At 56.2% G+C, this 16,707-nt stretch overlaps 1 protein-coding gene across 6 annotated transcripts in view; it reads left to right on the forward strand.

Annotated features, from left to right (window-relative positions):
• FARS2 (phenylalanyl-tRNA synthetase 2, mitochondrial) overlaps positions 1-2,568 on the forward strand; it is a 310,923-nt gene extending 308,355 nt beyond the window's left edge. For 5 of the 6 annotated variants that reach the window (XM_070361056.1, XM_070361061.1, XM_070361060.1 and 2 more), the window contains one exon: positions 2,280-2,568. In XM_070361056.1, the coding sequence (XP_070217157.1) occupies positions 2,280-2,418 (139 nt within the window). In that variant the 3' untranslated portion in view covers positions 2,419-2,568. The remainder of the gene's footprint in view (positions 1-2,279) is intronic. The other variant, XM_070361057.1, reaches the window with a different exon arrangement.
• Positions 2,569-16,707: the final 14,139 nt, after the last annotated feature.

Below are 16,707 nucleotides of genomic sequence, written 5' to 3' on the forward strand. Positions count from 1 at the left end.
CGCACACAGCCTCTGCATCAGGTGCCGTGGCCTGGGGTCCCCGGAGGGCTCCACAAAGGCTTTGCTTCCGCGAACCAGGAGGCACAGTGGAGACGAGGCTCCTGTGGGCCGAGAGCTTGGGGCGCCCCATGTTGACCCTCCCTCCCCTCTGCCGTCCCCTCGGGATGCTGACGGCATCGCCTCCGTCACCGTTAGAGGCAGGGGTGGGAGGAAGGAGGAGAACACGGGCAGGGAGACCCAGCAGGCAGGGCGAGGCTGGCCCACCCCCACGAGGCCTGAACGCAGACGGCCGCCCCAGGGGCCGGTGATTGTACGGGAGTTCGTTCAGCAGCTTTTATGCAGCACCTGCTGTATGCCAGACACTGCTCTGAGCACCAGAAGAGCAGAGGTGCAGCCCACCAGGAGCACACAGCATCGGCACAGGCCCACCCTTGGCCCACAGGGCGACTCTCTGCTTCTGGTAGGACAGCTTTATTGAGATGTGATTCAGACATCATACACCCATTTAAAGTGTTCAGCTTAGCGGTTTTTATAATATTCACCACCATCTCACTCCAGACATCCCATTACCCTCAACAGATACCTGGACCCCCTTAGCAGTCACTCCATTGCCCAGCTGCATGCCCAGCCCGGGGCTGTCAGGAATCTGCTTTCTGTCCGTGTGGACTTGCCTATTCTGGACATTTCGTTAGATGGAGTCAGGTGAGGTGTGGCCTTTCGTGCCCGGCGCCTCGCAGTAGAGCCTGGGGCGTTCAGGGTTCCTCTGGCCTGTAGCACTAGAACGCCCTTTCTCGTCATGGCCGCGTGACTCTCCACACGGAGGGAGAGTGTTTGTCCACCCACCAGGTGAAGGGCACTTGGGTCGTTTCCACTTTTGGCTGGCATGACTGATGCTGCTCTGAACACTCACATGTCGGCTCGTGTGTGGACACACGCTTTCGTTCCTCTTGAGCGTGTACCCAGGGAGCCATCACTGGACCAGAGGGTGACGGAGCGTTTCAGTGTTTGAAGGACTGTCGGTGTGTGACCCTCGGGTTCCTCCAGCTCTCTGCCCAGCAGCCGCATGACTTGACGTCCCCACCAGCCGGGGGTGTGGAGCGGCCACCCAGAGGCCCTCAGCTCAAGGGTCTGGGCCAAGGGCACGTGGCACATGGCGCCAGGCTGACGTCCCCGGGCCCTCCCCGGGACCACTCGTCACTCCAGCTTTGTCACCTGCGGTGGGGACGGCAGGGCTGGCTCGGCCAGGGCTGGAGAGGAGGGATTTGGTGGCTTAGCTTCAGGAGAGAGACAGATGTGTCTGGGGCGGGTGCGGGGGCTGGAGACCCAGGCTTGCCAGCTGGTGCCCAGGCCTCCCTGCTGAGGTGTTGGGCACCCGACGGTCAGCAGCTGCCGCGCTGCAGACGTGCTGTTGCGATCTGCGTCGCGGCATCCCCCAGCTGCGCCGTGAGGCCAGGCCCGCAGCCGCCTGGTGCAGGTGGGGATCGGTGACTTGTCTGCACAGCATGGGGAGGGCAGCATCACCTGTGTGCTGCCCGTGGCCGGCACATTCCTAACCCGCCTGCCGGTCAGAGTGCCCTGGGAGCCCCGGGCCCCTAGCTCCGACTCAGTCTCCAGGAAAGCCTGCTGCTCCCTCAGGTGGCACACCTGCCCACACTCACACCTGCCCACCCTCACACACCCACACCTGCCTGCACTCACACACCTGCCCGCACTCACACACTCACACCTGCCTGCACTCACATACTCACACACCTGCCCGCACTTACACACCTGCCTGCACTCACACACTCACACACCTACCCACACTCACACACACACCTGCCTGCACACTCACACACCTGCCTGCACTCACACACTCACACACCTGCCCGCACTCACACACCTGCCCACACTCACACCTGCCTGCACTCACACACCTGCCTGCACTCTCACACCTGCCTGCACTCTCACACTCACACACCTGCCCACACTCACTCACACACCTGCCTGCCCTCACACACTCACACACCTGCCCGCACTCACACACCTGCCCACACTCACACACCTGCCCACACTCACACCTGCCTGCACTCACACACCTGCCTGCACTCTCACACCTGCCTGCACTCTCACACTCACACACCTGCCCACACTCACTCACACACCTGCCTGCACTCACACACTCACACACCTGCCCGCACTCACACACCTGCCCACACTCACACACCTGCCCGCGCTCACACACCTGCCCACGCTCACACACCTGCCCGTGCTCACCGCCTTTCTCTCCTGTCCTCCAGGACACACAGGACCAGCCACTGCTACCGCATCACCTACCGCCACATGGAGCGCACGCTGTCGCAGAGAGAGGTCGGGGGCATCCACCAGGCCGTGCAGGAGGCGGCCGTGCGGCAGCTGGGCGTCGAGGGCAGGTTTTGAGGCCCCCCTTCCCAGGCGCAGCACTCCCGGGACTCCAGGGTTGCTGAGTGAAGGAGAAAAGGATCCCGTCTGTGGACTGAGGCATCCATCATCCTGCGATAAACGGGCCGGTTCCAGGACTCTCAGAAAATAAAGCATTGCTCTCGAGAACCTGTGGACACTTGTCTTTCATTTGGGAGAAGCGGGGAGGCACAGTGAGGCAAGAGCGCCCTTCCGCTCCTTTTAGAGACGCTCTGTCTGTGGGCGCTCGAGCTGCTTAATCGGTCCCTGGAGTCCACTAAAGTATAAAACACCAGACATGATTTCTTGCCTGACAGCCTCTTCCTGCCCCGGAATGAGTGAAGCCACACCGAAGGACGGACTGCAGACCCCGGAAGCTTTCCTGCATCGGCTCCCAGCCCGTCTCCCTCCTTCTGTTCTGCAAAGGGCAGGAGCGCGGGGTGCGGAGGAGACCCTGGGCTCCTCAGAGGCGGAGGGAACGGACAGGATTTTATTTCCTTTTCACTGGAGCCCAGCGTTTGGCCGCAGGGCCTGGGGGGAGTTGTTTCTTGTCCCCAGGGAGGAGACGGAGCCTTTGCCACAGGGCTCGAAGGCCCGTGACCTGATGGGACCCGTTCTGGAAGCCTGGGAGCTTTTGTTTTCTGACCAGCGGCCTCTGCTTCCGAGACGACCTTTATGGGGGACTGCGGTGCTTTGGCATCTCCCCGTTTCCATGCCCGGCGCTTCTGTAGTCTGCCTGCCCTACTCCTGACCACTTTTCCTAATCAGATTCCCTCCCCAGCGCGATGCTGGAGGCTGATGGCGGACCACAGGCGCCGGGATAAACATCTGATGAGCGCGCGTGCGCAGCTGGCGGTGGGGGCGGTGCTCCAGCGGGAGGCGCGGCCCAGCGTCGCTTTGCCCTGTTATCCGCGGTCGCTTCCCACGGACTTAACGGGGAATCCAGTGCAGGCTGCACCCCAGCCTGGCCGAGCCAGGGCCAGGGCCCAGGAGTGGAGGTGCGCAGTGCCCCACGGGACTGCTGATCTTTCCTCCGGGGGCCTTTGCTTGCAGGCATTCCTGACCCAGCCTGGGATCCCTTTGAGCCCCCAAACCAGTTAGGTGTTCATGGAAATGCTCCCCCCAAACCAGCTGAGGGGGTAACGCTCAGAAAACATGCCGCTGCTCATTGGCCAACCACCAGAGCTCAGAGATGTCTGGGGCTAGGCACTGCGTCGGGGCAGGTAGGGCCGACGTCCGGGGCAGCTGCAGGGGTGGGGGGTGGGGGTCTTACAGAGGGCTTTCCTGAAGGTTCCTCTCAACACGATGAGATGTAGTCAGCCCTCTCGTGAGGGGCCTTAACCAGGAACACGCCGGGCAGGGGAGGCCTCACCTGAGCCTGCTGCCCCAGATCCGGAACCTGCAGCCACACGGAGTTGCCAGGCCCCTCCTGCTCCCGCCTTTGTTGTTTCCACAGGACCTCAGCCCCATGAGCTTATGCGACCCCTCAGTCTGCTCTGGGTACTGGCGCCCCTGCCAAAGGTGGGCCCGCCTCCAGGGGCACAGGGGACGCCCAGCTCCTGACGTCTTCATGGGAGTGAAAAAGGAGAGTAGTGAGGAAGGAGAAAAGAAGAAAGAAAAGGTAATCCCTGAGACGACCGCACTCTGCACTTGGGGACAGACGGCTCTGCTTCGTGCACTGTGGTGACCAGCGCCAGTGCCATCGCCACACCCACTGGGGGGCCCGCCCCTCCTTCGTGGAGCAGGACCATGGTGCGTCCCCCTGCGAGCTGAGACCACGAGGCTCAGGACAGGCCCAGGGTCCTCCGGGCAGCGGGGAGCAGAGCTGGAACTCAAGACCCCCGCTCTGTAAGACCAAAGCCTTCCCGCCACGCCCTGTGCCCGCCAGGACGGATGGCGGACGAGCACACGGTGGCCACGCCTTGCCCTCTGCAGCCTCAGGCCTAAGACAAGGGGTGCGCCCTCCACGGTCTCCGCTACTCAAGTGCAAGCCAGCACGTGCGTGTGTTTGTCTACTGGGACACAAGCCTTACGGAGGGCGGGGTGACCAGGCCACACTGAGTTAAACCGGAGACCTCAGGGGGGTGCGTGAACCTGGTTAAACTGCAAGGATCCATCAGTGTAATCAGCGGGTTCAGCTCTAAAGCCGCACGTCCAGTGGGTCCCAGCTGCACCCCGGCTACTGGTGTCCATGGGCAGGACGGGCACCCAGGGCCCGGGCCCAGCATGGCTCACTAGCTGGGTCGTCGACCTTCTCTCCCAGACAGGAAGGGCTTTCACGGGCAGGCGTGTGAGCCTGGCACCGTTACAGAGAACATTTTGAAATCTGTTTTTAACGGCTTCCAGTCTACTGAGTGGCTCGTTTGAAGTCATCTTTGCTTAATAAGAAATAACGAGGATGACAAGCAAGTCAATGGAAAAAGGAAAGTCTTTTCATCAGGTATTGCCAGAGCAACTGGTTCTCCAGGTTGAAAAAGAAAAGAAAAAGGGGGACTTCCCTGGAGCGCCAGTGGTTAAGAATCCACACTTCCACTGCCGGGGGTGCGGGTTCAATTCCTGGTCGGGGAACCGAAATCCTGCATGCTGTAGCCAAAGAATAATTTTAAAAAAATGTTAAAGACGTTATTTAAAAAGAAAATCTTCTTAACCCCAATTCCACACTTCACAGAAAAATTAATTCAAGATGGAACATGGGCCTAAATATAAAAGTCAAAAACTTATCATCGAGCTTAAAGAAGAAAACATAAGGGATTATTCTTGGGACCTCAGGTAGGCAGTGACTTCCTAGAGAGGTCACAGAAAGAGCTAGCAAAGGAAAAATTGATACATTGGGCTTTTTCAAAGTTTAAAACATTTACTGTTTGAAATACATCATTAAGAAAATGAGTAGGAATGGATGGACCTAGAGAGTGTCATACTGAGTGAAGTAAGACAGAGAAAGAGAAATAGCAGATGACATCCCTTATATGTGGAATCTAAAAATAAGTTAAACAAATGAACTTATCTACAAAACAGAAACAGGCTCACAGACTTAAAGAATGAACTTAGAGTTACCAGGAGGGAACAGTTGGAGGAAGGGATAGGTCGGGAGTTGGGGGTGGACACGTACACACTGCAGTGTTTAAAATGGGTCACATCAAGGACCTGCTGTACAGCACAGGGAACTCTGCTCCAGGTCATGTGGCGGCCTGGATGGGAGGGGAGTTTGCGGGAGAACGGCTACCTGTATGTGTGCGGCCGAAACTATCGCAGCATGGTTAATCAGCTCTACTCAAACACAAAATGAAGAGTTAAAAAAAAAAAATGAATAGGAAACCCACAGATTGGGAGAAAAATTTGTGACACATACTCAACAAAGAAATTTATATCCAGAATGCACAAAGATTTACTAGAATTTAGGGATAATTTCTTTAAAAAGTCTTTTGAAAAATGCACAAAGATTTCCTACAATTTGATAATTAAAAAACTAAAAAAAAGAACAAGCACTTTACTAAAACATTTATAAGTGACCAATAAGACGGAAAAGCTCAACGTTGTTGGTCACCAGGGAAATGCACCTAGGAAGCTATGAGCAGACAGGGCTCATCCGTGGCCGCAGAAAGCAGACCGGAGGCGGCCTGCACCTGGGGAGGGACTCACGGGGGCGGCCCGTGGGGATTTGAGTGACGGGAATCCTCTCCATCTCAATCCACACGCAGGTTAAGCAGACGGTGCATTTGTCAAAACTCCCCCGACTGGACGCTTTAAGATCTGTGCCTTGCGCCACAGATACATTACACCACAATGAAAAGGAGACAACCAACGCGGGCTGCATCTCACGACTGGGTGAGCAACTACAGCTCCACCGAGGAGAGGGCAGCTCGGAGCCGGGGGCGCAGGCAGAGAGGTGGGCGTAGGAGGGGCTCTGGGACTGTGGGGACAAGGTCACGCTGGGCAGCGGCTCTCCAGGAAGTTTGGGCAGGGAGAGGGGAGGGGTGGGGGCTGGAGGAGCAAGGTGCCTGCACATCTCTCTCCCGTGGGGGGAGGGTAACATGTGGCCCTGCTGAGAATCAGAGTCCATGAGGCTCCCTCCCTGCCTGTCATCGGCCCGCTTCCAGTGGATGCTCTGAGGACCACAGCCCGGCCACACGAGCCCACCCCTCAGCCCTTCTGGACCACGTGTCTGAGCCGCCCGTGTACCACCAGCCACCCACACATGTGCCCCGCTCCCCCCCTTCCCCGTCCTCCCCCTCCCTCCTCCCCTCCCTCCATCCTCCCCTCTCTCCATCCTCCCCTCCCGCCCTGGAAGAGGCCGCTCTGGCCTGGATTAATACAGACCCAGATGATGAGAATGAAGCCACAGGCTCGCCGGAGGGAAACACGCCGAGTCTGTTCACGGGCTGACCCCTTGGATGAGGGCACAGCACCTGGCAAAGGGCCCCTCCCTGGCGAGGACTGCAGTCAGTGCCCCTGCCACTGTGTGGCAGTTCCTTCTTGGGCCAGACTGGGCGGGCAGCCTGGCCTCCTCCTGGCTCTCAAAGCCCCTCCAGCCCCACCAGCAGCACCAGGCGGAGGGGAAGCAGGCCGCCTCCCTGCAGGGTGCCTCGGGGCTGGAGGCTCTGAGGCCTTGCTCTGCGGGCACAGGGTGGGCCGGGCGCTCAGGTGACCGGCCTCACCTCCTCTGTGCCAGCCCCTCCAGCAGGCTCCCGGTGATACTCGCTTCAGCTCGGCCCAGGCCAGGAGAGCCTGTTAACTCCTGGATTGATGCCTCGTGTGGGCCTCGGGGCCTGAAAAACACTGTTGAATGGGGTCACTTCAAGCATGTTTTCAAGAAGACGGGCGGTTTAGCAAAATGGTTGAAAACGTGGGCTTTGTCCTCAGGCAGAGGCAAGCTCAAACACGGGGTCCATAACCCCTGAATCTCTCAGGGCAAACCTGCACTTGGCGTTGTGAGGATGACGAGACCCTGTGTATGGGAAGCTGTTCGCATGCGGCCGGGTACGCAGACAGTGGAAGGAGAGCCGGCTGTGGGTTCCGAGAGGGCCACCCTCCCAACTAAAGTGACCACGGGGTCTGGGAAAATGTGGCACAGGGAGGTATCCCAGAAGATCTAGACTCAAAGGGAACGTAGAGATCATTTCTGGTGGCCCCATTTTAGGGATGAATTGCTGAGGCCCAGAGCGGTAACATGACTTCTGTACTACATGGAGGAATAACCAGTGCAGACTGGCTTAGACAGTTACCTCATACAACAGCGAGTCCGGAGGAGGCAGGGCGGGTTCACGGGCCCAGTGCTTCACTGAGACCCCAGCCTCTTCCTTCTGCTCTGCCAGCTGCAGCAGATGGGCGGTGTCTCCCCCTCATGGTTACAGTATGGCTGCAGGAGCACCAACCAGCATGTCCCCACACACCCTCCAACAGAAGAAATGGAGGGGCCAAGGATCTCGGTTTCCCTTCACAAGTTTCTTTTTCTCACAGAGAAAACTGCCTTCCCTTCAAGCCTCATTGGCCAGGATTGGGTCCACAGTCCAACTTCAAGACTTGGGAAAGGAAGTGTCTATCATTTCTAGCCTCTATTGTAGGAAAAAAAAGATGCTACCATAAAATAAATAAACATAGATAAGGGGAGTGGGAGATGGCATTTCATAGGCAAACCGCATGTCACCCAGACTGGCCCCAAAGTCAGCCAGCTACTTACCAACCAGAGCTCGCAGGGCCCGGACGAGAACCCGCTTCTCTCGATTCCAGGCCGTGTCGTTTCTAGTGTCTCCTCCTGGATGTCGCCACCTTCTTGCTGAGCAAGGGCATTAGGAGGTGCATGGTGAAGGGCCGGGTGAAGGACAGCTAGTCTCTGCCAGGGAACTAGTTATGCTGAAGCTTGGAGTCCACACTGAGCAGGGTGCTCGGAGGCCAGGCTGAGAGGCAGCAGGGGCCACCCCTGTGTACTCAGGAAACCGCTCAGCCTAGAGATTCCACCCCATCAAACCCCGCTGTCTGGATATCTGTCAAGGAGGGTGGCAACAGCACTGGTGGATTCCCCGGGCAGGGGCGCTGGTACCCGTGGCCTGGGACTCCGTATCCCTCCGGAGCTGGATCTTCACCAGGTACTTTAATCACGGCCGGGCGCCTGCTTCTCTAGTGTCTTTTAGTCCTTTGAGTGTGTGTGCCCAGTCGTGTCTGATTCTTTGTGGTCCCGTGGTTTATAGCCATCCAGGCTCCTCTGCTCATGGAATTTTCCAGGCAAGAATACCAGAGTGGGTTGCCATGCCCTCCTCCAGAGGATCTTCCCAATCCAGGGATCGAACCCAGGTCTCCCATATTGGAGGCAGATTCTTTCCCATCTGAGCTCCCAGCGAAGCCCTTTAGATAACTCATTTTTTTATCTGTAATGCATGATTCAGTAGATGGCAACTGTGCTTTCCAGACAGGTGGACGGACTGGTTCAAAGTCACACAGGAACCCAGCATCCTCGTTCCCTAGGACACCGCATTTGCTGTCAGGAGCACTGCGTGTCACCAGAAATCAAAACGCAAAGCCCTTTGTCACTTTTCCAAGCCAAATGTCAGGAAAGCAGTTATGGAAGCCCTAAAGGCTTGGAGGCAGGGCACAGCCACTGGGTAGGCTGCACATGCCTGGGCCCAGGTTTCCAGAAAGCTGGTGAGGGATGGACCGGAAAGGGCAGGAGCCATGGCTGCCTTCAGTGCCAAGGAGTGATGTGGCCACAGCTCTGCAGGCAAAGAGCAGAAGAACATACCCGTGACCTGAGAAGCTGGCCAGAGGAGCAGAGGGGGGCTGCCAGGAGGAGCCAGCTGCAGTCCTTGCAGGAGCCGGCTGCGGGGAGGACAAGGCTGCATGGACAGGAGGCTAGAATGAGAGAGGATGTTTCTGGGGCCTGGCCGGCCCAGCTGATGAAGACGGCTGATGGCGGTGTCCATCTGTGAGGTGGAAAGACAGCAGGGGTCCAGAGGGACACAGCTGTCCTGGGCCTTGTCGCTTGCAGGACCTGTTGCCACTGATGATGCTGAGATGCTGGCAGAGATCAGACTGCATGGCCTCCCCTGGAAGGCATGCATCTCTCACCTCCCACCATCATGGGTCGGAATCCCAGGTAATGGATCCCAATAGAGGTCCCGGGGGGTCCCTGGGGTGCCTCAGTGAGGGTTCCCATCTGAGAACCCTCGGAATCCCAGGCTCGCATGACGAGTCACCCCTTCATGGGAGGAATGAACGGACTGAGGCCACTGTTTGCCGAGCAGCCTGACACTTCCATGAATTTTTTTACCAAGAAACTCATTTGTGATTTTTCTCCCCCAGGACCCCATGTTTTAAGAGATTCTCATCTACCAAACAAGTGCATTTACCAAGCAATAATTTATTCATTTTCTCATTTTTAAAATTAATCAAAGATACACAAAACTGCCAGCCAGAGCCTCTGATCTGCAGGAGATAACCCTTATTACCACCCTGGGTTGATTTAATTTCTGCCCAAAGCAAAGGAACTTAACATTTTTGATCACCCTCATGGCCTCACTGGGGGAATGTGGGGATTTTCACTTTGCTCTGTGATGTGTTCACAGCAGCTCCCAGACTGCCCCTCACTGAGGCACCCTGGGACCCCTATTGGGAACCACAGTGCCATTTCATCAGGAAGTGAGACACACAGGGAATCTCACCATCCCATTGCAAGCACGCACTGCATAATCATTGACTATTTCATAGGCAAGCCACTGTCCACCTGTCACCAGTGTAAAACATGCTGCCGTGAACATCTTCAGGTCCACAGCCTTCTATATCTTGGGGGTTAGTTCATTGAGCTAGATTCCCAGGTGGGAATTTCTGGGTCAAAGGGTGCAGTTTTATATCCAAAATAATTTCTGATGATCCAGACAGAGACTTGAGGATAAAACGGGGGGAACCCAGATTTGCAGCTGACCATCAAGAGCAGATTTAGGAATCCTGAGGGAGAAGCAAGGGGCTGTGTCAGGCGGAGATGGCCCCCTGAACCCCGGGGATGTTGGCGCTGTCTTTCTCCAGCTTCCTCCCTGGCTCCAGGCAAGGATGCTGACCTCGGGTACATGAGCAGTAAAGGAAGGTGGGAATCAGGTCCTCTGGGCAGCGAGCTGCAGCCACTCCAAGTCTCCCGTTACCAAGGTGACCTTCCCTTTCCCCTCTTCTTTTCCGGGTTAATGGTTCTGAATCTGTGCTGGATGGTTGGAGAGAATTAGTTTAAAAGGGGGGAGAAATAAAGAAAACAGCTCTAGAAGACAATTTAACGGCAAGCCTGAGGAATCGCCACCAAGCGCAGCACAGAGCCCTCTGGTTCATTCCTGTTTCTGCAAGACTTCACGGTTTGATCTTTTCTCTGCGGTGAATTTATTTCCATTTTCCTTTAATAAAGCAGAACCACCGCGTGCTCTGCCGTCTAATGACTTGCAGCCTGTGGCCTGTCGAATGTCCCTGTCCCATTGGGAAGTGTACACAGGCATAACGCGATGGTGATTACGCCGGGGAGAAATTAGGAACAAGGAGGCTCAAACTCACTCGTCGGATCCCGCGAGGACCCGCTGCTGCCAGACAGATTACCCTGGCAATGCTCGGGGCTTGGGAGCGCGTGGCCCCGCCGCTGGCAGGAAGCTCGGAAGCTTCCGGCACCCTTCTCGCCGCAGACTTTTCACAGCCTTAAAAGCCAGCCTGGTGGGTTCTGCCCGTCACCAGGTACCCGCGTGTGAGTCAGGCGCTCGGGTGGCTGCTGCCTCCTCCCGGGGCGCACCTGCGGTTTGCAGCCGCACGCCCGCCCCAGCCTGCGCTGCAGCGGTGGGCTGACGAGGCCTGCAGGGCAGGATTGGCCGCTTCACGAGGTGTGGCGGGCGTGTCTCGTGGCCCGTAGACCAGATGACCTCACTGTGTCCCAATTTCCCCGGTGTGTTTTCTAGTCCTGAACTTGCACACGGGCAGATGGACTGTGTGACTGAGCTCATCCCCAGGGCCCCTCCCCTCCCGGCCGGGTTCACAGAGTGCGGATGCGCGGGCGTCCATCTGGTCCGCGGGCGTGCACACACCCAGGCTGTCGCGGGTAGCCGGCAGGGGCGTCAGGGGCGGAGGATCCTGCAAGGTCAGGCGCCCTTGCGGCCCTTTCCTCTCCGGGATTGGCCCTCTCGGAGAGGCAGGCCTGGGTGGCTATGGCGGAAGTGGGCAGGCCCCTCTTTTAAGCCTACATGATCCCTTCTGTTTCTTCAAGGCGCTCTGAATCCCCTCTCCCCAGGTGTTTGGGGTTTCCCACAGATGAAGCCGGAAGGAGCTCCTGTGATGGCGGCCGCAGGCCCCGCCTCATCCTTCCGAGGGCATCGAGTATCTCGGCTGCTGACTTGCTTGAAGAGAGCAGCGGCTCTGAAGAGGCAGGTCCGGGAGACCCCCTCCCCACTCAGCTCTCTCTCCTCTTCCCCCTCATCTTTAAATAGCCCTCTGCCAAATTACCTCCCTTAAAAATATATATATGCCAGCTACCTCCCTTAAAAAAAAATATATATATATATATATATATATATGCCAAGTACCTCCCTTAAAGGTCTTAGCATCCTCCAGCCTTCCCTGGTGGTCCAGTGGCTAAGATTTTGCCCTTCCAAGAGGGGACGTGGGTTTGATCCCCCACCAGCGAACTAAGGTCCCACGTGCCAAGGGGGTGCCACCAAAAAAAACTGGGGACTTCCTGTACAGTCCGATGGTTGAGACTCTGCGCTTCCAGAGCAGGGGGCCTGGGTTGATCCCTGGTAGGGAAACAAAGATCCTACGTGCTGCAGGGCAAGGTCAAAAAACAAAAGCCTTGCAGTGTCATAAAGAAGCTGTGCTCCTCACCGAAGCATGCCATCCTCTCTCAGTAAGATGTGACCTGTGTCTGTCTCAAGTTGATTGTCCAGTATTAACCTCCACCACCTGGTGTGTTGGTGGCATTTTCTCCTGCTGCCCTAGGGGTGAGCGTGGACCCTGGGCAGATTTGGGCTCTTGGAGCAGATGGCCAAGTCTCAGGTGGGACAGGAGGAGGAGACAGGCCCACCGCCTGGCAATGACCCAGCTGGGTGGGGCCTCCGTCTGGCAACTGCCATCTTACTCGGCTCCACAAGGAGAGCAGACGTCTGCCAGGGGCCTGCAGCTGGGGGTAGGTGGCCACAGGAGGCGGGAGCTCAGCAGGAGGTGTGGGGCAGGTGCCTGGAGCAGTCAGGAAGAGTCAATCAGGCTGCCCATCCAAAGTTACCCGGGGCCCTTCAGCAATGGTCCTGACTTTGGGACTGGCCACCTGCCATCCAGGAAGGTCCCCTGGAGAAGGGAATGGCAACCCGCTCCAGTATTCTTGCCTGGGAAATCCCGGGGACAGAGGAGCCTGGCAGGCTACAGTCCATGGGGTCACACAGTCAGACACGACTGAGCAACTAGCACTTCCCTTTTTTTCGCCTGCCACCTACAACGGATTGAGGGCCTCCATATCACTGTTTCCTACCAAATCCAGTACTTTATAAAAATAAAGACATTTTGAGCAAGTTGGGTTTCTCCCAGAAATCCACAGCTGGTTTAACATTAGAAAATCTGTTAAGATGGTGGACCACAATGAAAGATGGAGGACGATCTGTCCTAGAAGGTTCATAGCAGCATTTCTTTAAATGTTCATCAGTAGAACAATGGATTCACAGATTGTGATATATCCATGCGCAGAGTACTATGCAGCCATGAAAAATGCAAGAGCCGATGTGTTATATATTAACATTGTTGGATTTCAGAAATGTAGTGTTGAATAAGGAAAGCAAGTTGCAGAAGATGACATATACCGAGATTCATTTACATTAAAAATAAAACAGAAAATGGTGCTACATCCTGTGTAGGGATGAATGCATTTGCAGTAACTGTGTAAAGCAAAGAACAGTGATTGTAAGGCCTGATTTCACAGTTCACCTGTTCCGGGGGAGCTGATACTGTGAAAATTTCAAATGTATGGGCAGTGTTTTATTTCTTCATTCAGATGGTGGGTGCAGAGTAGTGCATTGAATTTATTCTACATACATTGTGTACATCTTAAATATTTTGCCACACCTTCAAATAAGTTTTGAATTAGCGATGAAATTGAAAAATGAACAAAGAAGCAATAATGGGGACTCCTACCTAGATTAAATTTTGATCTACGAAGAAGAATCAGTAAAAATCTTGGGAGAAAGGAAAATGTTATTTGAGGATTCGTGGTGCTGGACATATATGCATATACTCTAGATTTAAGGGAGATCAGTCCTGGGATTTCTTTGGAAGGAATGATGCTAAAGCTGAAACTCCAGTACTTTGGCCACCTCATGTGAAGAGTTGACTCATTGGAAAAGACTCTGATGCTGGGAGGGATTGGGGGCAGGAGGAGAAGGGGACGACAGAGGATGAGATGGCTGGATGGCATCACCGACTCGATGAATGTGAGTTTGAGTGAACTCCGGGAGTTGGTGATGGACAGGGAGGCCTGGCGTGCTGCGATTCATGGGGTCGCAAAGAGTCGGACACGGCTGAGCGACTGAACTGAACTGAACTGAAACAGAGGAAATCAACCCTGAATATTCATTGGAAGGACTGATGCTGAAGCTAAATCTTCAATACTTGGGTCACCAGATGTGAAGAGCCAACTCATTGGAAAAGACACTGATGCTGGGAAAGATTGAAGGCAAAAGGAGGAAGGGGCGGCAGAGGATAAGATGGTTAGATGGCATCACTGACTCAAAGGACATGAACTTCAGCAAACTCCAGGAGATGGTGGAGGACAGGGAGGCCTGACATACTGTAGTCTGCTGCTGCTAAGTCGCTTCAGTCGTGTCCGACTCTGTGCGACCCCGTAGACAGCAGCCCATCAGGCTCCCCTGTCCCTGGGATTCTCCAGGCAAGAACACTGGAGTGGGTTGCCATTTCCTTCTCCAACGCATGAAAGTGAAAAGGGAAAGTGAAGTCACTCAGTCGTGTCCGACTCTTAGTGACCCCATGGACTGTAGCCCACCAGGCTCCTCCGTCCATGGGATTTTCCAGGCAAGAGTGCTGGATGGGGTCCCAAAAAGTCAGACACAACTTAGCGACTGAACAACAATACACCACCACCATAGATGCCAGGCCAGGGCATGACATCGCAGAAGGACATAAAGTGGGGGAGAGTCTGAAGGGTGGGAAAGACAATGAGGCGGCGGGCGAAACTCAGGTGGCTGACAGAGCCCAGGGCCAGGCGGGCGCCGTGGGCAGGAGAGCAGGGAGAGGCCTCGGGGGCGTCTCTGGAGGTGGACTCCACCGGGCTTGGAGGCTGAGCCGTGTGGATCGAGGGTGAGAGGTGTGATGCCTGGTTCTGGCTTGGGTGACTGCGGGGAGAAGGGGGGACCAGCAGACGGGAGGCGTGGAGGCCAGCTGCAGACACTTGAAGTCCTAGGAGCCTGTCGGACGTGTGAATGGTGGGTGGCTAACTGTCTGTGTATAGTCAGCCTGACTGAGGCATGGGTGCCCAGAGGGTTGTTCACACTTACTCTAGGTGTGTCTGGAGGGTGTTTCTAGATGAGATTTGCCCTTGAACTGGTAGACTGAGTAAAGCAGATCTCCTCCCCCTGATATGAGCGGGCTTCCCAGTAAAGAACCCGCCTGCCAACGCAGGAGACATAAGAGACGCAGGTCTGATCCCTGGGTCGAGAAGATCCCCTGGAGGAGGGCATGGCATCCCACTGCAGTCTTCCTGCCTGGAGAATCCCGTGGACAGAGGAGCCTGGCGGGCTGCAGTCCTCGGGGTCACAGAGTCAGGCATGACTGGAGCGACTACGCATGCGCACACCCTGTGGGTGGCCTTGTCCGGGGATCTGCAGACCAGATGAGCGCAAAGGCTGCGGGTGCGGGGCCTTGCCCTGCCCACCTGACCGGGCCACCCCCTCCTGCCCACCGGCTGGCTCTCCTGGGTGTGGCGCAGAGCCCACGGCGGCTCAGTCTCAGCAGCTGGGAGCTGGTGTTCAGGCGCAAGGGCTGCAGGGAGGAGGGGGCTTCTACTTCTGTGCCCTTGAGGGTTCGGCCTTCTCACCTGGATGGGGCTGGTGGCCCCACCTTCATGACACAGCCGTGGGCACCTCTCTTGTGCCACGCTCGGCCCTCATCTCAGACAGGCAGATGCAGCAACTGGTTAACAGACAGGAAGAAAGACTTCACTCACCCCTTCATCCATTCATTCATTCATTCAATGTATCCATTCATCCATCATTGTCATAAGAGTCCAGGGAAACACACAGGGCTTTGCCATTTTCACTATCTCAGGAAGTTTCCTGAATTTCATGAGCTTAAAAAAAAAAAATACGTTAACACTCACAAGATGATGTCAAGTGCCTGGCACCCAGCAGATGCCCAGTGAATGGTTCTTTTTAATATTGATCTTGTGCCAGACTGGGGAATCTGTAGATGCATTAACTGCAAACCTGTCCTCGGGAAACATATTCTGTGAAATCTTTTGTTTCTTTCCAGCAGATGTCATGGGAGCAGACGTCTTGGACAGAAGTGCAGTGGCGTGTGTCCAGGGCCCAGTCCTCTGGGAGCTGCCCACCCCGCCTGGGAGCAGAGCCCCCAGCCCTGAAATCGCTGGGCCAGGGCCAGGCGGGGCGAATCCCCTCTACCCAGTCGGGTACCAGTGCCCTGGGCACCCCCATCAAGGACACCAGGGTTTGCACGACAGGGCAGGAGAAGAGGAATGCGTTTGGTTGCTGGTCCCACAGGGGCCTGGAAGCCCAGGGAGGAGGTGGAGGCCCGCGGCCTGCTTCCCGGGCTCCAAGTGAGCAAGTGTTGCGGAAGGCGGGTGCCGGAGTGGAGCTGACTTCGCTGTCGTCCCAGCCCCTGTTCAGCTCAAGTCACACGTGCGAACAGGCTGCTGGCTCCAGGCGGCTGGTAGACTGCAGCTGACAGATTTGGGATCTGATAAGAGACTGTTGATTTCATCCGCGTGTGCGATGTCAGAGATGGATTTTAACAGTTAAAACGGGGAAAGGCAAAAAAGAGCCCTAGATCGTTGCCAGCTTTGCAACACTGGCTGTTGCTTCTAACGGGTTCTCCAAACTGTTAACTCCCCGACTTGGAGGTTCCTGTGTGTGAAGGGGCACTATTGTGCCGTCTGGGGGCGCCGAGAGGGGCGCGTGGAGCAGAAGCAGAGAGTGGTCCACGTGGAGGGGGCGGCCCTTGCAGCTCCGCGCCCCCCTTCCTCTGGGCCCGCTCTCCTCTTGCACACACAGGCGGTCCCCCGGGCCGGCCCGGGGCTGTCAAAGCAAGCAGGGCTCTCTGCTGAGG

This window comes from Bos mutus, chromosome 23, assembly GCF_027580195.1.
Source record: "Bos mutus isolate GX-2022 chromosome 23, NWIPB_WYAK_1.1, whole genome shotgun sequence".
Classification (NCBI taxonomy): domain Eukaryota; kingdom Metazoa; phylum Chordata; class Mammalia; order Artiodactyla; family Bovidae; genus Bos; species Bos mutus.